Below are 23,199 nucleotides of genomic sequence, written 5' to 3'. Positions count from 1 at the left end.
TCATGTAGGATCTTCTTATTTTTTAAAAGGATTTTATTTATTTATGAGAGACACAGAGACATAGGCAGAGGGAGAAGCAGGCTTCTACCAGGGAGCTTGATGCAGGACTCCATCCCAGGACCCTGGGATCACGACCTGAGCAGAAGGCAGATGCTCAACCACTGAGCCACCCAGGTGTCCCTCATACAAGTTCTTTATATATTTTGGATACTAACCCTTTATCAAATATATCATTTTCAAATATCTGCTCCCATTCAGCATATTGCCTTTTAGTTTTATTGTTTCCTTCACTGTACAAAAAACTTTTATTTTGATATAGTCCCAATAGTTAATTTTTGCTTTTATTTCCCTTGCCTCAGGTGACATATCTAAAAAATGTAGCTTGGGCCCATGTCAGAGATTACTGCCTGTGCTGTCTTCTAGGATTTTTATGGTTTCAGGTCTCACATTCAGGTCTTTAATCCATTTTGAGTTTATTTTTGTGTTGGTGAAAGAAAGTGGTCAATTTAATTCTTTTGCATCCAGATTTGACTTTGATTTGATCCCTAATGCGTCCGATCTGTAATATGTCAAATTACCTTCTTTCCTACATAGCATTTACCACTCTGTGTAATTACATATGTATTTGTGAAACATTCCTGTCATTCACGCTTAGCTGTTTGTGGGAAACACTTCAATCTTGCATTCTCAAGCTAAAGCTCTAAAACTTGCATTTCTTGAGATTTCCATTATAGTTTTCTCAGTTTTTCTGACTTCGTACATTGGAACAAGAACAGACCTCTCACTTCTATAAATGCTTTTTTCTTTAGTCAATCTTATTTTAATATAAAGTTTTAAAATATCAGGTAGAATTTTTGTTGATATGAGTATGTATTTGTCCTTCCAGATGCATCTGTAATGCTGGAAAGAAAGATAATAAGTTCAAAGCAGAGATTGGCCAGCTACCATCTGCTGCATTTTTGTAAATAAAGTTTTTTCAGAACACAGCCACACTCTTTCATTTAGGTGTTGTCTGTGTCTTTGATGCCAAAATAGCAGAACTGCATAATTGTGATACACCATGTGGCATGTAAAGTCTAGAATATTTGCTAACTGGTCTCATACAGAAACTGTTTGCCTACCCTGGTTCAGACATTAAAAGGCCCTGGTTAATTGATCATACTGGTTAAAGATCCTGGTAGTAACTTTTGGCTCTTCTTTCCCTGAAAAGGACATAGGAAAGTAGTCTACATGGCTATTATTAACAAAAAACAAGAGATAACAAGTTTTGATGAGGACATGGAGGAAAGAGAACCCTTGTGCACTGTTGGTGGGAATGCAAACTGGTGTAGCCGCTATGGAAAACAAAATAGAGTTTCCTCAAAAAACTAAAACTAGAAATATCATATGATTCTAGGTATATACATCCCCCCAGAATGAAATCAGTATTTCTTCACTCCCTTCTTCACTATAGCATTCTTCACATTAACCACGATATTAAAACAATCTATGTGGTTATTGAGGGATGAATGGATAAAGAAAATGTTGTGTGTGTGTGTGTGTGTGTACATATACATATACATATATACATACACAGTGGAATATGAGTTAGCCATAAAAAGGAGGAAATCCTGCCATTTGCAACAACATGGCTGAACTGGGAAGATGTTACACTGAGTAAACTAAGTAAAAGAAAGCAATCTTATGAAATGTATTTTTTTCACATCAACCTCATAGTTACATTCATTACTAGAATTTTTCTATAACTACTCTGATAAAAATCTTAAAAAATAGTTTCTTGGGATGCTTGGGGGTGGCTCAGTGGTTGAATGTCTGCCTTCAGCTCAGGTCAAGATCCCAGGGTCCTGGGATCAAGTCCCACATGGAGCTCCCTGCAGGGATCCTGTTCCTCCCTATACCTATGTCTCTGCCTCTCTGTGTCTCTCAAGAATAAATAATTTTTTAAAAAATACAGTTTCTTAAAAATGCTTTAAAAAATATTTGCAGACATTACCAATCAAATGTTTCAATCTTGATCAGTGAGAGAAAGTGTGAGACTTTCTAGTCACGTTTTACGCATTGATGTGCTTGGCCACCACCAAGAAGACTCAGTTATGTTCTCTCTCCTTATATTGTGTTTTCTAGGAGCCACTGAAGTTGTTTCCCATAGAGAAGCACTCTCTCATGGAGTGATTGGTTCGGTCTTCATGCAGTCATGGATATGGATAAACCATCGGTCTGGGGCTCTTTGAAACAGCGGACCAGGCCTTTGTTAATCAACCTAAGCAAGAAGAAGGTAAAGAAGAACCCAAACAAGCCACTAGACCTAAGGGCAAGGCGTTCTCTGGACCGCCGTCTCAGCCTCTCTGTCCCTGACCTCCTGGAGGCTGAGGCCTTAGTCCCAGAGGGGCGGCCTTACTCTGGGCCCCAATCATCCTACACCTCAGTGCCCAGCAGCCTGTCGACGGCAGGGATCTTACCCAAGAGCAGCAGTAGCTCCTTGAAACAGTCTGAAGAAGAATTGGATTGGAGCCAGGAAGAAGTGGGCCATCTCCATGTGGTGGAAACAGACTCGGAGGAGGCCTATGCTTCACCTGCTGAGGACAGGAGGCCTTCCAGCAATGGCATCTTGGATCTGCTCCAGAAAACTCCTATTGGAGAGGATGCACTGGAAGAGCCAGAGGTGAGACCAGGGCTGGGCACTTTTCTGTTCCTTGTTCTTCTTTCCTCCTTTCGAAGGGTCCTTAGTGCCCTTGGAAAATTTGGTTAGGAGTTATTTTTGTGGTTATCTTGGCTGGAGAGAATGTCATTTATACGAAATTTAAATCCAGGTGATATCGATTGCACCCACTGTTCCCATTTGTTTTAGGGTTGACCTCTGTGTATTTTAAAACTATTACAAATAACCTTTCTAGAGTACTTTAAGGCATTAAAAGCCCTATTGGATGAGTTTTCCTTTTTTCCATCTCTCTGGCAAAGAAATTAAAAGCATAACTTTTCCTCAAACGTTTTGCTTTAACTCTGTGAGTGTGTGTGTCTCTCTCTCCCAGCAGTGCTCAATGCTACTGTAGACAAAAATGCATGCTAATATTGCCAAGAAATGTATGTATATGTGTCTCCCTTTAACTGTTGGAGAGTTTCAACTTCCTCTTATTTCACATGTATGTGTGTGCATTTATATGTGCTTATGCACATGTGTGCACACTTGCCTATGGATAGCTTCACTTGCATTCTCTAAAAAACAAAAGGATAAAGACTGAAGGAATCAATGGATTCATTGATTTCACAAAGCTTTAATTTTTCAATAAGATAAAAGAGCCAAATACAATTAATTATGAGACAAATCCTGTATTTCTAGAATGAGTTTAATTCTACCAGATTACTAAATTGTGGTGATCGGTTTAATCAGTTGTTCTTTTTTTTTTTTTTTTTTTTTTTTTTTTTAGTTTCCCATTAAGGGCACTAAAATAGGTTGTGGTGTTGAGGGAGGAAGTTAATTTTTTTTTAATTCTGAGTTACTATTATAATCGCATACAAAGCTGGGTATTCAATTGGGATTTTTGGTTTACCTTAAGAGCCAAAACCTGTTAATTATGTCATATATTTGGGTGTTATTACGGAATGGATCATGGATATTTGGACGATGTTGTGACCAGATTCTTTTGGAAACATTACAATAAGGCACCATTAACCATTAAATGACTTAACTATCTTTTCCCATACCATTTACCTTTATGAAGTTCTTTTTGTAACAATGTTATGATTGTTACTATTTTTGATTTTTACTATTTATAAATTTGAAATGTCTTTCTACTAATCAAAGCATAAATAAGGTGAATTATTAAAAATAACTCCTAATTCACAGTTCAGTGGAAAGGGGGTAACGTGAAATTGGATAACTGAAATTTATCTTCTTGTTACATTATTAACTGATTAGAAAAAAAAAATGGCTGGGTTTTGTGGCTTTGATAGACTAACACTCACAGATTAGAATATTTTTTTAGGGTTAATTTTTTTTTAATTTTATTTTTATTTAGGAGAGAGAGAGCGCAGAGGGAGGAGCAGAGGGAAAGGGGCAGTCTCCCCACTGAGCAGGGAGCCCTATGTGAGGCTTATCCCAGGACTCTGAAATCATGACCTGAGCCAAAACCCAAGAGTCAGATGCTTAACTGAGCCATCCAGGTGCCGTGAAGTTATTTTGCTGACTATAAATATTTGAATACCTACTCTAACTCAGGCACCATGAAGGTTACGACTATGAATAGAGATGAATAGAAAAGTGACTCTGCCTTCAAGTTATGATGTATTCAGAGTCAGTTTTATATAGCTTTAAAGGTAGTATAAGAGGTCAGCAGAACTATCTATGCAAAACATCCAAGCCTTACCTCTTGGCAGCTTAGTGGATGGATGATATCACTGCGTGGGGCCTGACAGACATTCATGTGAGGCATTGTGCAAGCTGGTGTAGATTTGATAGATGTGGAAATATGGCAGACACAAGCCTGAAGTGTGGGTGGGGTATTTGGGGGTGGTGAGTATTTTGCTGCACTTGACATGGAAGTTTGGGGAACATTCTGGTGTGATGTATGCTGGGAAGGATGGGCTGTTCTGTTGGGCTGGTTAGTGATGGTGAACGGTTGGTTGGCAGATGGATGGTTGATAATAGTTACTTTCTCTTCTCTGGGCTGAATGCAAAAAATCTTGGAATACATTTATTTTAAATAATTTTCCTTTTTAACTCACCCATTTAAAAGAACACAAACTCCTTTAAAAAAATAGATTTTATTTTTAAGTAATCTCTGCCCCAAACATGGGGCTCAAACTTACAAACCTGAGATCAAGAGTCACATGCTTGATTGACCAAACCAGCCAAGTGCCCCCAAATGCCTTTTTTTGAATAAGAATATTTTGCTTCTTTTATCCTGTCCTAGGATGTACAAGGTAGAAACTGAGACTGATCCTTCCGTGGCCATTTGAATGCCATGTATTTGCTTGGTTGTTTGTTTGCAGAAGATGGAGGGAATGGGCTGCAGCTAATCAGACCTATAGGATCACACATGATCAAGTCCATTGCTCCGCCTCCCCTCTTTTGTGCTCTGCTCCACCATATTGAGTGGGCTTCTCCCACTACCTAAGGATCCAGTTTATTACATACTGTAGAAGTTAACTACTCTCTTGCTTATCTTTCCCACTAGGCTCCACAATTTGGTCTGTGGGTAGGTCTAGGGGAGTCATATCTAATTTATCTTTGTTTCCTTAGGGCCTTACTGTGTGCCTGACACATAGCATGTGCTCAATCACTATTTCTGTATGAGGAAATCAGTGATAACCATGTGTGCATTCAGATTAGTACAGTTTTTGTTAGTATCTTTATTGTGAGTTCTTCAGTTTATTTCATTAGAGTCAATTTTTTTGTTGTTGTTTATTGGATTTTTTGGGGGGTAAGGGCTAGGGGTGAGGGTTAGGGGTTAGGGTTAGAAATATACTGTAAATGAAATTTCTTTTTGTATGATTTTACCTGAAAACAGACAAATGGAGACTTCTCAGCCTAAGTCCAATACTAGCTTTAAATCTGAATGTGTTCTCTGTTTTTTCAATGAAGATGGAAGTCCTGGTGAATCCATGTCATGTGAGTTTCGGGGTTGCTTAATTTGTATCTGGGATATGGGTCATCTCTCTTCTCTCTAATGAATAGTGGACAGGTTACTATCACTTTCATGGAATGAGGAAAGCAATGAGGAGGGAAGAAAGAGTTGGCATGTGACAAGCCTGGTGTATACAAGGACAAGCAGATGTTTTCTGAGTATCCTTGGTATAGTTTGTTTTGTGTGTAGCTTTACAGAGTGAAGGTAAAGAAAGGAACATCTGTAGTCAGAGTACCCACTGGCATTTGTCTTACATGTTTTATGTCCAAGGGTAATTTCAAGGCTGAGCCTGCAGTAGTGGGATGGGATAAGACCCCAAATAATGGTGTTGTCTGAATGTTTTCCAGTTTTTTCCTAGTTCTGCCAGGGTAGCAATGAAGTAAGGAATGGGCTTATAGTTATGGGGAAATGGAATGAAGAAACAAAGAAGAAAATGAAGAGGGAAGAGGAACAAGGAATGTGAGAACATAGAAGCCATATGAAACCTTGAAATAGTCTCAATGCAGGTGCTCCAAGCAACCATAAAACCAGAGTAGAAGAAAGTAGGTTTAGAATAAAGGATACATTTGCTTGAAGAGGATTCTCCAGACTTTCTCTTGGTCCCCAGATTCACACTGCATGTTCCACAGAAACTTGATCTCAACTCATTTTGACAGAATTTTATCTTTCCGAAGGACCCTCACAGATGCAGACTGTTGTTTCTTGGTAGCATCACCGTTATTCATCTGGCCCCAGTAAAACACCTGTGAATGATGTGAATGATGACTGTTACACTTTCCTTGCTTTTCATGGTCTCTGATCTTCATTGATCCGTCTCACATCTGTCTTCTCCTCCCTTCTTCTCTTAAGGAAATCCTTTCACCCTTTTGAAATTTCACCCAGCTGAAATTCTCCTTTCCTGTGTGAATTTTCCTGACTGTACAATCAATATCTTCACCCTATCTTTGTTTACACAGCATTCCACTCTTGCTGTCATTGAATGCTAACCTCATTCTGCTTTCTTTCTTTTTTTTTTTTTTTTTAAAGATTTTGTTTATTTATTCATAGAGACAGAGAGAGAGAGAGAGAGAGGCAGAGACACAGGCAGAGGGAAAAATGGGCCCCATACAGGAAGCCGGATGTGGGACTTGATCCCGGGTCTCCAGGATCACACCCCAGGCTGCAGGCGGCGCTAAACCACTGCGCCACCGGGGCTGCCCTCATTCTGCTTTCCGTAGAAATCTGTAGAGGGAGCAAGGGTTTGGAACAGGTAGACGGGGTAGAGAAAGGAAGGCAAATTGATAATCGGCATAGCTGTCACTGTATGTACGACCCTGAGAAGATCACCAGCCTCCAAGACCTGTATTAACTGTCCAGTGACTCTCTGGCTTGGAGGACTGACTTATGATAACCCAATACTCATGACACTAAGTTGTAAATGACAAATTGTGACTAATTTGCAATAGGAATTAAATACTCTATAGATTCTAATATTTATTTTGATGTAAACAGCTCACTGTTTCATTGTTGTCAAATTATTTGGGAAGTCAAATTGTAATCAACATCAACTTCATTGAAGTGGAATGAGCAATAATTATATCAGGGCCTGGAAATACTTTGGAGAATTTGTTGAGTATGTATTAACTCCCTGAAGTCAGACTACATGAGATGAGAAGTCACATAGAATCAGGAGATGGTTTTGTGAACACAAATCTGTACATGGAGAACAGATAGGTTCTACACTGAATGGTGTCTGGTATGCCATCCATCTCACAATAGGGACTGAACTCCAAATGAGAGCTTGACATACTCACACTTTGTTTGCTTGGGCCAAGGACATCTGTATTCACATGCCAACCTGTCTAGGCCATGAAGCCACGATTCTTAAAGTCCTGTGGGATAGGCTCTCTCCTCCCTCCATAGGGTTCAGGGGCAAGTCCAAACTTCTACCCACGCTTCCTTGCATGACCTCTCCCTTTTTCTCATTAAAACATTATTTTTTAGATGTATATTATCACTTTTAGTCAGGCTGATGGCCTTTCATGTAGCCTGGCAACCAGATTGCCTCCTTTGGATGACTTTGTATGTCTGGCCTCAGATGGATAAAAGGTGCTCTTACAGTTTTATTATCCTTGCTGTCATCACCAGAACTTGGGCATGGGAGGTGGTAAAGGGCACCTTTTACTGCCTAAACCCTCTACCACCTTGTATTTAGTTGATTGTTTAGAAGTAGGCCTCTCTTGTTTAGATTGGAAGCTCCTGAAGAATAGACATGATGCCTTTTTCTTCCTGTCTCAGCTTTTTGCAAAACCTTGTTTATTTGATATATTGGGGGGGGGGCAGGGCAGAAAGAGAATGAGAGAGAGAATCTCAAGCAGACTGCATGCTGAGTGAGAAGCCCTATGCATTGCTGTCTCATGACCCTGAGCCCATGACCTGAGCTAAAACCAAGAGTTGGACAGTCAACTGACTGAGCCACTCAGGTGCCCCTGTGTGAAATATATTGACTTATGTTTCTCCATAGCTAATTTTCAAGCCATAGGCCATGCTAAGTAGTTGGGCTACAAGAAGTTCAGCTGGGTTGGGGAAGGTGATGATATATGGAGATCTGGGCAAAGGGATGGGGAAATTGGATGAGCTCTAAAGGAGTTCCTAAGTGTCAGATTAAATGTGGGGAAGCTATAGTTAAGGAGACTCAGAGTAGCTTTATTCTTTTCCCTTGCATTTCCTTCTCACTTCCTTCCCCAACACTTATTTTACAAGATATTCTCTCTCACCTTATAAAATCAAGTATTTAGAAAATACAGAAAGTTACCTCTGTTTCCCATCCTCAGTGTTAATGGTGGAGTTGAGAATAGTTCCAGATACTGGAAAAAATGACCAAGGATAGGATCTGAGGTGGTCATAGCCCCTGAGCAGTGCTAGATGACCAGTTGCGGTGAGTGGTGAGGGGTCACTCAGCAGGTAGTCAGGAAAGGCTGGAAGAGAGAGGGCACATTGGCTAAGTCTCAGGTGAGTGGGGAGTAAAACTGAGTAGCTAAGTTGCACGTGAAGTAAAATTTTATGGCTAAAAAATAAAAGGCTCTCAGCCCAGAGATATGTGGCAGGCACAAGTACCTAACATGGACTCACTGCTGAGGTTATAGTTGTGTTTATTAGAGTTATCATAGTTATTTTATCATTACATTTCCCAGAATGGAATGAGGGCTGAGAAGGTTTAATGACTTATCTAATGTCATCAAGCTAGTAAGTGTTAGAGCTAAGATATAAATCCAGGACTGTCTGAATCCAAAGCCTGTGCATAAAACTCTGCACATCACGAATTTGGAAATGTGACAACTTGGAGCTGGTGATCTAAAAAAGTTGGTAACAAAGGGAGATTTTTTTCTAAGATTTATTTATTTTAGAGAGAGAAAGACCATGCATACACAGAAGTAGGGATGGGGGGTGCACAGAGAAAGAGGGAGAGAGAGAATCCCAGCAGACTCCCTGCTGAACTCAGGGCCAAGATGCGGGGCTCAATCCCACCACTCTGACACCAGGACCTGAGCCAAAATCAAGAGGTGGACACTCAACCGACTGAGCCACCCAGGTGCCCCCTCAAAGGAAGACAGTTATTTTTGTGTGTCCACTGTGCCCTTTTAAAGGCAAGGATAATTATAGTGGTTGAATGGCCTTATTATCACACTCAACAACTGATAATCCTGAATGGAAGGATTATTGCCCCACACCACCTCGTCATCTTTGTAATCCCCCACTGGGGATTTCCTGACATTTCATTTGGCAGTTGGGGTTTTAAAGAACTAGCTTTGGTGCTAACTTATGCAGATGAGTTGAGTGGTTTAGAGAAGTACCTTATCGGGATGTTTCCAGAAACACTACTAGGCAACCACAGAGCTTCAGTTTAGTGACCACAGAGAAGCACAATGACAGACCAGTACAGAGGAAATAGCCTCCAGCTGGCACAACTAAATAGGTACATTCGTTTTTCTCTATATTTCAATTACTTGTTCTTTACTGTTTGTGATTTATCTCAAAAACCATTACTCAACATCATGCTGTCAGTGAGCCAGGCATGTCAGCCACATTCTGGGGTCTTTCATGGGTTTGGCCTCTTTTTCTCTTCTTCCCTCCCTCTTTCCTCATCTGATGAGTGCCTACTATGTGCCGGCGCTACTCTAGGCACCCAGAACAGGGCATTCAGCAACACAGGCTTCCTCATGGAGATCCTATCCTGATCTCAACAGTGGCAGGCTGCATATATATTCAGAGAGGGCTAGGTGTAATGGAGAAACACAAAGCAGAGAAGGCTACTGGGAGTGCTTGGGCAGTGGTGGTACAGTTTTGAACAGAGTGGTCTGGAAAGACATCTTCTGGGATGGTCACATTTACCCAGAGACCCCAAGGAGGTGAGGAAGTAAGATGTGTATGTATTTGGAGAAAGAGCATCTCTAGAGGAGAGAGCAGTAAGTATATAGGCTCCAGGGAGGCAGGAGAATGCCTGGGGAGTTTCAGGAATAGTAGGGAAGTGGGGTGAAGGGGCAGGGGTAGGAGATGGGAGACTTACTTCTGAGCCTGTGTCACGCAGGCTTTTCCGTCTTCCAGGCAACTCTGCTAGGCTGTAAGGACTATCTGGGGTACCAAAGAGTGGGATATAAAGGAGCCCTGTGAGATCAATACTGTGTTGCTCACAGGCAGGGATCAGCAGTACACAGATGGTGCTTGTAATACCTACTGTAGACATTGGGAATAGCAGTAAGTCGAAACTTTGCCTTGGAGGAGAGCCATAAAGGAAGCATTGCATAGGTTGATTAGCAGTGTGTGGCAGGGGAGGTGACACTGTCCTCAGGTTTCATTAGCCAGCTCTCTATCTCTGTCATGATATAAGTGTCAGAAGGGAAGGGATGGTTGGGATAAAGGAAGGAACCTGGGTTGCTGCCTACCTTCACTGAGGTTTTTCATCCAGTCTTCTCAAACACATCCCCTATCTTAATCATAATCACAATATAATAATACTAATAGAAAAGCAATACTGAGAAGTTACTATGGCCGAGTTCAAAAAGGGTGTTGCCTGTGTTCTTCTCATCCACGAAGGCAAAAGAAACAAAAGCAAAAATGAACTATTGGGACTTCATCAAGATAAGAAGCTTTTGCACAGCAAAGGATACAGTCAACAAAACTAAAAGACAACCTACAGAATGGGAGAAGATATTTGCAAATGACATAGCAGATAAAGGGCTAGTTTCCAAGATCTATAAAGAACTTATTAAACTCAACACCAAAGAAACAAACAATCCAATCATGAAATGGGCAAAAGACATGAACAGAAATCTCACAGAGGAAGACATAGACATGGCCAACATGCATATGAGAAAATGCTCTGCATCACTTGCCATCAGGGAAATACAAATCAAAACCACAATGAGATACCACCTCACGCCAGTGAGAATGGGGAAAATTAACAAGGCAGGAAACAACAAATGTTGGAGAGGATGCGGAGAAAAGGGAACCCTCTTACACTGTTGGTGGGAATGTGAACTGGTGCAGCCACTCTGGAAACCTGTGTGGAGGTTCCTCAAACAGTTAAAAATATACCTGCCCTACGACCCAGCAATTGCACTGTTGGGGATTTACCCCAAAGATACAAATGCAATGAAACGCCGGGACACCTGCACCCCAATGTTTATAGCAGCAATGGCCACAATAGCCAAACTGTGGAAGGAGCCTCGGTGTCCATCAAAAAGATGAGTGGATAAAGAAGATGTGGTTTATGTATACAATGGAATATTACTCAGCTATTAGAAATGACAAATACAAAAAAAAAAAAAAAAAAAAAAGAAATGACAAATACCCACCATTTGCTTCAACGTGGATGGAACTGGAGGGTATTATGCTGAGTGAAGTAAGTCAGTCGGAGAAGGACAAACATTATATGTTCTCATTCATTTGGGGAATATAAATAATAGTGAAAGGGAATATAAGGGAAAGGAGAAGAAATGTGTGGGAAATATCAGAAAGGGAGACAGAACATAAAGACTGCTAACTCTGGGAAACGAACTAGGGGTGGTAGAAGGGGAGAAGGGCGGGGGGTGGGAGTGAATGGGTGACGGGCACTGGGGGTTATTCTGTATGTTAGTAAATTGAACACCAATAAAAAATAAATTAAAAAAAAAAGCAATACTGAGCTCTGCTAGGTACAATATATAACTATTATCTCATATGACCACATCTGTTTGGCTCACCATCCACACAAGTAGCCTAGCATAGTGTCTGGCCCAGAGATGCTGTAGTGCTCAATAGATATCCTTCGAATGAATTGATTTTTCTCCTAACAATCTGTAAGGCAAGTATCTTTTCTAGCCCTTTTGAAGATGTTCCCATGTCTTGAATTTTAAATAAAAATTTTCAATGAAAAAAAAAAAAAAAATTTCAATGACATAAAGATAGGAAGTAGAACAAGTGGGATTCAAAATCAGGTCTTTCTGACTCCCAAGCTTCGTCTAACCCTGCACAGAACTAGATCTTCTAATTTTGGATTCTTGTGGTTCTGGGCACAGTCGGGGCACGCTGTGAAAGGAACAGAGGACCCAGAACACTCAAGAGAAGGCCTAACACTTTGGTTTCCCTTCAGCAATCCATTTTCCTCTTTGCTTTGGCTTCCTTATTTGTAAATTGGTGATACTGATGATAGCCTGTGGGCTCTTATAAGAAGTTAATAGGAGCATGTGGGTATTTGTAAAATATAAAGGTCTAAGCAAATGTAAAGGGGACCATTATTCTTTTAAACTACCTACTGATAACAAGCATGAAAACAATGTGTAGAAGGTCAGTGGACAAATATTACTGAACATGAAAAGTAAGGTTGATTATACCAGGGGTTGGCAAGCTTTTTCCATGAAAGGCCAGATAATAAATATGTCTAGCTGTATGGCCCACAGTGCCTGTTTTGCATCTTCTCGGCCTTGATATTGTATCATGCGATCAGCCATAGACAATATGTAAATGAGTAGGTGGGGATGTGCTCCAAAGTTTAAAACTAATCTATAAAAACGGGTGGTGGGTTATAATTTACTGACCACTGCTTTATACTGACATGCAACTGAGTAAGATATATATGTACACACATGCGCACACACATGACTTATATTTTGCACATCATTATTCCAGGGTAATCACTTCCAGAGAACAATCTTGGGAGTGGGGGGAAACTAAATACCTCAATTGAATGATCAATAGCCTCCTGAAAAGTTGTGGAAAAATTTAGTATGCATAAACTCAGCTATTTGCTAGACGTGAATTTTTCTGAACAGACATCTTAATTTTGTTCTCTCATTGCCATGTGGGTTGTTTTGATTCTGTCACTGTATACAGGCTCTGCTTCAGGGTCTGTCTAGCTATTCCATCCCCTTTGCTCATTTTGCTACTTCCTTTGTCCTATAGGTATCTGTGTTTATGACTATTGACATCCAGAGTGTTCTGAGTCTCAGGAACCTAGGTGTGGCTACAATCATTAAGTCAATATGTATCACATGTATGGTTTGTTATACTGACATACTCTTAGGATTTTTCAGAGACTGTAGAGTGCTCTTCTCAGCTAGGTTTTGGCTCATTTAGCTTTCTTGGATGTGGGTTTATGTCTCCTTGTACTGAAGTTTAAACACCCAGTGATTGTTTACATGGTTTATAATTTGGCTTCCTGTGTATACTTCATGGTGAGAGCCTTCCGATGAGCCACATGGGAGGTGGTATTTGTACAAGATCACATTTAGTGTACACAGAAGAGAAATGTTTATTCACATCAGTGTCTTGCTCTTAAGGTCCTTGGTGACTAGGGGAGATCTTCTTTTATTATATAATTGGCCCATCCATGCTAATATTGGCCCATATCCTGCTGAATTCTAATAAATTTGCATTCTTGTAGATAGAGAGCTCTCATCTAAAGAGAATGCAAAACATATTATCGTCTCACCAATTTCTATTTAGGTAGAATAGAAATACCAATGCAAACTCTGTCATTAAAAAACAAACCAAACCAAAAGCTACTCATCCAAGAAGCAGCAGTGAGAGTTGCATGTGTGATGGCTAACCTTATACTAATTTTCATGCCAAGATGCTGGTGCTGCATTTTTTTGTTCCTGAGTATAATAAGACCATTTTTTCATATTATTTCTTTTTTTTGAGAGAGAAAGAGAGAGAGAGAGAGCGCGTGAGCACATGCACAAGTGGTGGGGGGAAGGAACAAAGGAAGAAGGAGAGAGAGAATCTTAAGCAGGCTCTACACCCAGTGTGGAGCCTGATTCGAGGCTTGATCTTACAACCCTGAGATCATGACCTGAGCTGAAATCGAGAGTTGGACACTTAACTGACTGAGCCACTCAGGCACCCCTGTCATATTAAACCTTTTAGCATTCAGTAATCAATTTGTTTTTAATCTTTCCTTGAGTCCTTAGAAAGAATTTGATTGAAATTTATGAAACCAGCACTTTTGGATAAACTATGGCATGTGGAATACTATTCAGCCATGAAAAAGGTTGGGGTAATTTATACAAGGGCCACTTGGCTGGATTTCAAAGGCATTGTGCTGAGTGAAAGTGATCAGTGTCAGAAATTTGCATACAGTGTTAGTGCATGTGTAGGTTATTCTGGAAAAGGTGAAACTACATAAGGAAGACAGATAACTGGTTCCTGTGTTTGGGGCTGGTTTAACCCCAGTGGGATGGCATGAATGAGTGTTATTGGGTGACAGAACTGTTATGTCTTGATTCTTGTGGTGGTCCCATAAATATATACCTGGGTTAAAAATTTGTAGTACTTTTGTATACAAAAAGTCAATATTTGTGTGTTTATTTTTCATAAGTAAAATTAAAACTCAGAGTGTTTGAATATGCTTGTTGAGAACATCAAAAATATATTCAAGTGATTGTGGGGTACCAGGGATTCCTATGAGGAAAATCGTAATTGTGCTCATTTTAAAGAAAAACCCGGGGGTGCCTGGGTGGCTCAGTGGTTGAGCATCTGTCTTTTGGTCAGATCATAATCCTGGGGTCCTGGGATCAAGTCCCCCCATCAGGTTCCCTGCATTGAGCCTGCTTCTCCCTCTGCCTATGTCTCTGCCTCTCTTTCTATGTCCCTCATGAATAAATAAATAAAATCTTTTTTTTTTTTAAAGAAAAACTCATTGTTGTAGTTACTAGATTTATAAAGAAATGAAATAATGTAACTCCTATGCAGTGGATAATACCTTAGGCTCTATGCAGAATGTAGGGGAATATTCGAGGTTATGTGTCCCCCAGCAGCCATAACTTGGTCCTTGGTGCCTATGTAGCATTTCCACTCTTCTTTATGGCGATCACTTTCCTTGGTTGGTGTGTATATATGGTGTGTGACAGTTACGGTGGCTGTGGGAATCATAACTTTAAGTTCTGTGACTTTCCTGTGAGTAAAACCAGCCATAATATTGAATTAATGTCATTCTTCACATTTAATTTCCATGTTGTTGTAAGTGGAAGACTTATCGCATATATGAATAGCAGCTCTGTGTACATTTTTGATAGCGTGTAAGTGATGGTGGTTATGTGGACTAATTTTGTCTCTTAATTAACATTATCATTAAGTAGAGTGAGGCCAATTTGGGAGAGAGTGTGTTTGGTGTGCCCTCTGGAGGAGTGATGCTTTAAAGCTCCTATCCATCCACCGTTGTACTTGGCAGTAGAAGATTCTGGACCACCACAATCTGGCTCATAACCATGCACCCTGAATGGAAATTCTGAGCCCGGCACTGGTAGCTTTGTGGAATTGCCTTTGCACAGGAATGATTAAGTGGAGCCTTGGTGTATTTCCTAAAATGGGAGACATTACTGATGGGTCTTCAGGCTGCACAGGATCAGTCAGCAGATGGGACTTTGCTGACTGTGTACGTTGAAGACATGTCTGGTCTCTCTTAGTTTTGTAAATCAGGTAGGAGAGCTGCTACGCTTCCAAGAAATAATAGTGTGTGGTGTAAAATGCTGGAGGACAGATCTTTTGAAACTGGGGGAGTCAGGGCACCTGGGTGGCTCAGTAGTTGAGCATCTGCCTTCGGCTCAGGTCATGATCCTGGGGTCCTGGGATCAAGTCCCACATCAGGATCCCCACAGGGAGCCTACTTCTCCCTCTGCCTGTGTCTCTGCCTCTGTGTGTGTCTCTCATAAATGGATAAATAAAATCTTGGGAAAAAAAAAGAGGAACTGGGGGAATTGACTAAGGTTCTTATTGTCCTCATGAAGTGGTCTTCAGATAGTTCTGTCCAACTTACCTGGATGTGTTTTTCATAGACCAACAGAGGAGGTATGAAGAGCCAGAGGAGGAGGTGACTCGTGAAGGCTCTGCTGGTGTATCTTTTCTGGTCTAACAGGTCTCCCACATTGAGGGTTAGGGCTTGTTTCCTGGTTGGGCAGTGTTGGTATTTCCAGGGCCAGAGGCCTCTAGTGACCTCAGTGCTGGGAGCCTTAGGGAAAGATCAAAGTGTTTGAAATCACCCTTGATCCTGGTGAACGAACCTTAAGTCAATGAATTATATTCACACTCAAGGGACATAAGGGCTGGGACCGGCATAAAAAGAGGCCTGTGTGAGAACCACAGACATAGGAGCTGTGGGGCCTCTGTCCTTCCTGGGGAAGATGTGTGAGGCCTCAGGTCATCTTGTGATCAAAGCTCATTGTTTTCTGGTTGCAGCATTTCGTGATCTCACTGCATGCAGAGGGGGTGTACCAGAGGACCCTAGCTTGTCTGCAGTCCCTCACCATCCCTCCATTCCTCCTGGGGGCTGAAGAACTGCCCTCCTGCTTGGGAACCCAAATATCTCTTGCTGCCTGAAGCTCTACTTGAGACTGATAGTGTGCATGTGTGCATGCATGTGTGTCAGTGTCTTAGAGGGCAGGATCTTTGACTTGTGTCAGGACTTCCTGGATGGATACCATGGATGGGAAAGACCAGTGACCACAGTGTCCTTGGCCCCCATGTCTACCCTCAGTAGTTCATGGTCATCCAAGCAAGTCTCTGCAGGTCTGCTGCATGCCTCAGTTTGCCCAAAACTTCAGAGTTACTAGCCTTGTTTGGAGGGAGAAATCCTGTGTTTCTCACCCAAGAAATCAGCCCTGGCTGATACCTCAGCCAGACAGGAACATATCCAAAATCCCGGTAGACCATTAGCTCATGTCCCTTCCACTCTGCCTTTCCACACAGACAGCCATCTTTATATCCAGCCCAGAAACCCTCAAAAAGTCTGAAAGCTCTCCTGGGCCCCAATTTGTGCATACAAAACTCACACGTTGTACATGTCTACTATATCCCCCACTAACTACAAACATTGCCCATTTTGTTGCCCTGTGGGATCAATTCCTATCTTAAATTAGGAAACATAGGTGCCTCCCATTCTGAGATCATTTGTTCAGAATTTGCATTTCTTACTTTTTGGTTGGTGGTTGATTGCGCAGACTCATGAAGGGTATGTTTGGAGGATCTTCCAAATCACATTTTGAAATGTTTCCTTCTGAGTGACAACCTCAGGTCTCTGGCATGTGTTCCACCCATTTTTCTCTATGGTGGCAGAGGGCCAGGCCGGCCCACCCTGGGAGGAGCCTGATGGGACGGCTCTGCTCCTCCCATTGCATTCACCAGAATGAAGCTGTTTGCACACTAAGCCCTGGATGAACAAGGGATGATGGAGTAGCCCGGTGGTAGAACAGAATCAGCCTTATCCACGCTCTGATCAATAACTAAGATGGTAGAGGCTGTAGCCAGAGGGACTCCACAGAATCAAACTTTTACTGCCAAGACTTGCCACACATGTGGGAAGGCAGCCTTTGTACTTGAAACTGAGCATGCAGATGGCAGATTCAAAGAGAAAGAGCTGATACAGGGTATCCTTATAGGTTGATACCATTTTGCTTTTTTGAAAGTGGGATTTTTTTTTCTTTTTCACAGAAGCTGTGTGAAAGTGGTGATCTGAATGCTTCTCTAACATCCCAACATTTTGAAGAGCAATCTGTGAGTGAAATTCCTTAAAAACAAACACAAGATTAAATATTATAAGTATTTCTTATCAGGTGTTTGGATCTGTGAGGGTTTTTTGCCTGTTTTTAAAGAATGCTAAACCGTATCCATCTACAAAGACAGGCCTTGCACCTTATAGCTGGAAAAGATTAATTCAGGGTCTATCGATTTGTCAGACTGGCACAGATTTTTCTAAAAATACAGAGCAGCTATGCATTTGAGTGGGATCATAAAGGAGACAGAGCCATTCTGAAGTGCTTTGAAACCTGGGTGGGGAAACTTTCAAAAGAAGGTTGTCAAGGGAAGACCTAGCCACAAGATCGATTAATTGAATGTCAGATAAGTGAATAGTAAATTACTTTATCTGTCCCTTATCTTTGGAAGACAAAAATTTGAACTATTGCAAAACTCTAGTTCAATACTTTCATTGGATTCATTTAATAAATATTCAAAAATAGACTTGAAGTTGACATTGTGGCTGGTAGGAGTTGATGCATTCCTGGATGAGGAAGTGAGCTGTGTTGAGGGAAGGCAAGGCTGAGGGTGAGTGGAGGAGACACCACAGTGGGGTCCAGGGAATGGAGGAAAAATATGCAAAGGGGAAAGCACTCCGAGTGTGTCACATATGGACATGGGATGGGCATGTGTCTGGCGGTCTGACGGACATGTGGGTACAGGAGGCTCACCCCTAAGTGGTCATGAACTGAAATGTTTTTTATTACACATAGAGGGGAGGTATGCCAGGGTGAAGGGCTTGGTGGGATGGTGGAGAAAATGAAGAAGCCACTTTGTATCTGAGTGCAAACACACGTCTGGGGGCGCCAGCATCACAGACACACTTCTGCATGCTACCTCCTCCCTTGGTGCTCCACCATGAGAGTTCTAGAAGAATCCTACAGGAAATCACTAGGTTTAAGGGTGTTTTAGATACTGGCCTACCACTTGTGTGATTTTTTTTGCGGGGGGATAGAGTTTATTGCAAAGATAATTCAGGAATTCTGATAAAATCCTGCTGGTGGGAAACATAAAGGATGTGTTAATAAAGCACTGTAACCAAGCCATCTGTGTGGGTGGTGGGAGGTGAAGCTTAAAGATTTGCCTTTGTAGTTACTTTTGTTGTTGCTCTGAAATTTTCTTTCTGAGTCCCCAGACAGCATGCTTAACTTACTTCTCCATCTGTGTAGATGTTTGGGGAAGCCGGCGATGAGCTGAGTAACCTGCCCAGTCCTTTTGCGTACCTCCTCACCATACACCTGAAAGAAGGCCGGAACCTGGTCATCCGAGATCGCTGTGGTAAGCCTGGCTCTGTGGTGCCATCTGTAGCCTGCACACCCATTTCTCTATTCCTGTTTCTATGTTGTTTGTTTGCCTTTCTCATCTCTTGTAACAGAGCAGAACTCAAATCTGCACCTCTAAGGTATCAAGGCCTTTGCAGCAAATTATCTAGATCCACTGAGTCTTACTGTTGTTTACTGTTATTAAATGAATAACAAAAATGATAAGAGTAACAATCACATAAAGTTGTTTTAAATGAGGTAAAGGCCACTATAATAGCTTTGTGCCTGGAATATAGTAACTGCTCAATGTTCCCTTGATTCTACTTTGATTATACATAACAAAAGACATGAATTTATCTTTAGGTGTGAGGTCATCAAACACACACTAGATGGAAATGCCCTTTGAACTGCATCCCTCTCCTGCCCTGAAATCCCATGGGGCTCCTCTCCCTCAGGATAATATCTGTTATCTGCATATGATTTGACTTGTTCACTTTTTCCACTAATTCTGTGCATTTACTGTACACAAACACACATGTGTATATTTTTAATTAAAATACTATAATGTCCATATTCCTCTGTAATAAGCTTTTTTGTGCTTCACTAAATATGTATTCAAGATTGACCATGTTTGGCCATGTAAATGTGTCTCCTTTCATTTAAATACTACATAATATTCCATATTCTGATGTGTTATTCCTCTGTGTCTCTACTGACAATTGCTGCTTTTTCCTACACTTCAGGAATATAAATGATACTGTAATAAACACCCTGTGTTTTTTATGCATATAAATAGATGATATCTTACCAAAAAAAATAGCACATGTTGAAGAGCTGACAGTCCAGCCAGAGTGCTGGGGCTCAAATTCTGCCCTTCTCCATTTATTGTTGTTTGATTTAAGAAATGTTCTTTGACCCCTCTCTGACTTAGTTTCCTCATCTGTAAAATGAGGATAGTAATATTAACCCTCATTATAGGCCATTAGGAGTATTGAAGGTACTAACTTCTATAAAGCACTTTAAGCTACATCTGGCTTCTAGCACTTCATGAACGCTAACTATTGTTAGCAGCCAGGAGAGAACCTGGAAATAGAAGTCAGGATCCAGGGGATGCACACTGTTTAACTTAAGAGATCCTGGCAAATTGCCCTCCAGGAGGTACAAAATATATGCTCTCCTGCAATATGTTAACAATTACCCCACCTCCTCACTATCGAGTATCCACTCTTTTGCTCTTAGTTTTTGGCACTCTCATAGGTTGGGTGTCAATTCTCCTTGTTTTAATTTATACTTTGCAGATTATTATGATAATGTATGTGGCATTTGTATTTCCTTTTTTTTAAATTTCTGTATTGTTTGTTCAGTTTTCAGTTGGGCTTTTTCTTCTCTCTTCTTAATTCTTTATAACTTTCAGCATTAATGGTTGTTTGTTACAGGTTGCAAGTATTTTTTTCCTCTCAGTCTGTTGCTTATCTTTTATTTTTATGACTGATTTTGTCCTTCAGAGACTTTACATTTCTTTACAGGCAAATATATTTGAGTTTTATTTATGGTACCTTTTAAAATTTTATTTCGTTTAGTAAGAAGGAACTTCTAATCTAGGGAATTGAATGTCTTCCTGCAGGTCTTGGGTAGTTTGTCCTGTTGCTTCCTTTCTACTCTGTTCTGGAACATGAAATGGAGAAAGTGCCTCATAGACCCTTCCGTCTGTTCTCTGTGTCTGTTAGCTTTTCTTTCTCATTCTTCCCATGACTTTTTTCTTGCAGGGAAAAAAGTCTTGGTCTTCTAGCTTTCTCATTTTATTGTCCATTGTGACCATTGTGCTATTGTATTCATGTATTGAATTGCCATTTAAAAAATTTTATATCATCTATGATTGTTTCATAAATGAGATGATGCCATCTTGTTTTTGAGAATATTAAGTGTACATTTAAAATCTCTTGTTCTGTGCTTCATCCCTTAGATATTCCAGTTTGGCATGTTTGCTGCTTATCTTTTTGTTTATTTCTGTGTCCCTGTCCTGCCATTCATGGATCCCATTTTTTCTTACTGTGTCCTATCTTTCCTGATAGTGAGGATGACTGGGACATGCGACCGGACAGGCTGAGCCAGTAGTTCAAACTGGCTTCTTCCCATTCCTCCCAATTATCACCTGTTCCTGGTTACTGCTTATCACTTAAAGCTTTCCACTCTGGCTTACTACCCATACTTACTCATGCTTGCATTCAAGGGCTCTTGCTAGTTATCACTTAGCATCAAGGGGAGAGGATGGTGCTGGCCCACCTGGCTGCTGTATGTTTGTTGTGCCAACTGGTTACCCTGATAATTTCTCAGGCTGTCTTCTAATTCCTGTATCTCCTGCCTGCAAACTCAGAGCATCCATGGCTTACCTGCCACTCTCACATTTTCCTGCCCAACTCTGCTTCTGAAAACTTTGCTATGACTTTCTTCTGCTCATATTTTAGACTGTAGATTCATCTGTCAATCTGATCTCACCTAACTTCCATATTTCAGGCTATATAAAATATCCCCACTTAAAAAAAAGTATTTAATTATTTATTTAGAGAGAGCACAAGCAGAAGGGCAGAGGGAGAGGGAGAGAGAAAATCTGAAGTAGACTCTATGCACTGAGCACGAGCCCTACATGAGGCCTGATCTCATGACCTGATGACTGAAACCAAGAGTCCGTTGCTTAACTGGCTGTGCCACCCGGGTGCCCCTCCATTTTTTTTTAAACAAAATTTCTCTCTTTTTTTATTTTCTCAGATGCAGGATTTCAAAGTAGTGAAAAAAAAATACCATATTTTACTTGTTGGCAAATTATGTTTTCTATCAAAATCATAAAATTTCTTGCCTATCAATTGTGTGACTTTCAGTGTTTTATCACTTGTGTGCTATCATGATAAACATATTACATTTTAGTAACTCCATCTCTTATGTTGTTTTTAATTATTTGGTCACATAGCATTTCACACCTGAAATAACATCCAGGAAACAATCATAAATCAGTGTAAAGTTAACTCCCATAAACATCCCGACTCTTGCTCTGAATTTGCATGGTGTTCCCTGGGTGCCTCTGACAAGCTAAGATCATTATCGAGCTTGTTTTATGACAGCTTATCTGGAGGGTGTACCATGGAGAATGTATTTAACTTTACTAGTAAGAAGCTATTCTAAACTTCTAAAAAACATGTTTTGTTTTAAATTTTTGGAATTCCTCTAATATTTTGTAGCTTTGGAGATCAGTACAGGCCCTGGACTACTTCTACAAACCAGCTGCCCCCTTTGTAGTTTACCCAACCTCTCTGGATCTTTCTTCCAGAGTGAGTTATCTGTCTCCACCACCCTTGACATATATATCATAAGGATACACTTACAGCAGATTTTTAGTTGATGGTCAGTAAACTTAGTATATGATAAAGAAGCCATTGCACACGTCAGAAAATCACTGGAGTATGTATGCTCATGCTCCATACCTTCCTTTTAGAGACAGAAGAGAAACTGTAGTCTGTGCTATAATCCCAGCCATTGTCACCTCTGAATAATTTCATCAAAGTTAAACATCATATGACTTTGGCTTTATCTTGTGTAAACTTAATATGATCCAAATATAATACCTAGTAAGGCATCGAGGTCATAAACTGTGCTGTTCCAACACCTATATCTTTGGTAACCAGTAGTGACTGTTCTTGTCTGGTTTTTGTTTGTTTGTTTGTTTGTTTATTGGGAGAGTTAATAATTATTGAGAAAATATCTCTCTCCCAGCCAATTCTTTTTCTACACTTTGAGGTATGGTATGCCTTCCTACATAGTGACTCTGTTAATTTCTGCTTAATTTTCCTAAGCCTTACGTTATGTTAGTGATCAGGGAAATGTTCCAGAGACCACTCAAGGAAAGGTGGTGTTCAAGTGGGCACTGTTGATTTAGGCAGAGCTCCTAACTATTATATAGGCTCCCACTCCTGACATCTTGCCTGGTTTCTGACATTATTTATCAGTACAATTAAATTTTCTATGGGACCCAACCCAGCATCAGAATTTTATCCAACATAGTCCTTTGGATCAGTAGTTTTAAAACTTGAATGAAGATCAGGGTAGCCTGGAGGGCTGAGGAAAGCACACATTGTCCACCCCCAGAGTTTCTGATTTAGCAAGTCTGAGGTGGGGCCTGAGGATTGGATTTCCTTTCCTTTTTCCTTTTTTCTTTTCTTTCTTTTCTTTCTTTCTTTTTTCTTTTCTTTTCTTCTTTTCTTTTCTTTTTCTTTTCTTTCTTTTCTTTTCTTTTC

General features: G+C 40.6%; 1 protein-coding gene across 10 annotated transcripts in view; it reads left to right on the top strand.

The window, feature by feature from the left end:
* MCTP2 (multiple C2 and transmembrane domain containing 2) overlaps nt 1–23,199 on the top strand; it is a 245,082-nt gene that overhangs the window by 49,320 nt on the left and 172,563 nt on the right. For 9 of the 10 annotated variants that reach the window (XM_038532734.1, XM_038532731.1, XM_038532729.1 and 6 more), the window contains 3 exons: nt 2,125–2,662; nt 17,568–17,630; nt 18,821–18,929. In XM_038532734.1, the coding sequence (XP_038388662.1) occupies nt 2,195–2,662; nt 17,568–17,630; nt 18,821–18,929 (640 nt within the window). In that variant the 5' untranslated portion in view covers nt 2,125–2,194. The remainder of the gene's footprint in view (nt 1–2,124; nt 2,663–17,567; nt 17,631–18,820; nt 18,930–23,199) is intronic. The other variant, XM_038532739.1, reaches the window with a different exon arrangement.

Source organism: Canis lupus, chromosome 3 (genome assembly GCF_011100685.1).
Source record: "Canis lupus familiaris isolate Mischka breed German Shepherd chromosome 3, alternate assembly UU_Cfam_GSD_1.0, whole genome shotgun sequence".
Classification (NCBI taxonomy): Eukaryota; Metazoa; Chordata; class Mammalia; order Carnivora; family Canidae; genus Canis; species Canis lupus.
The sequence above is the reverse complement of the archived record's forward strand: the minus strand, read 5'-3'. Positions and strand labels throughout refer to the sequence as shown.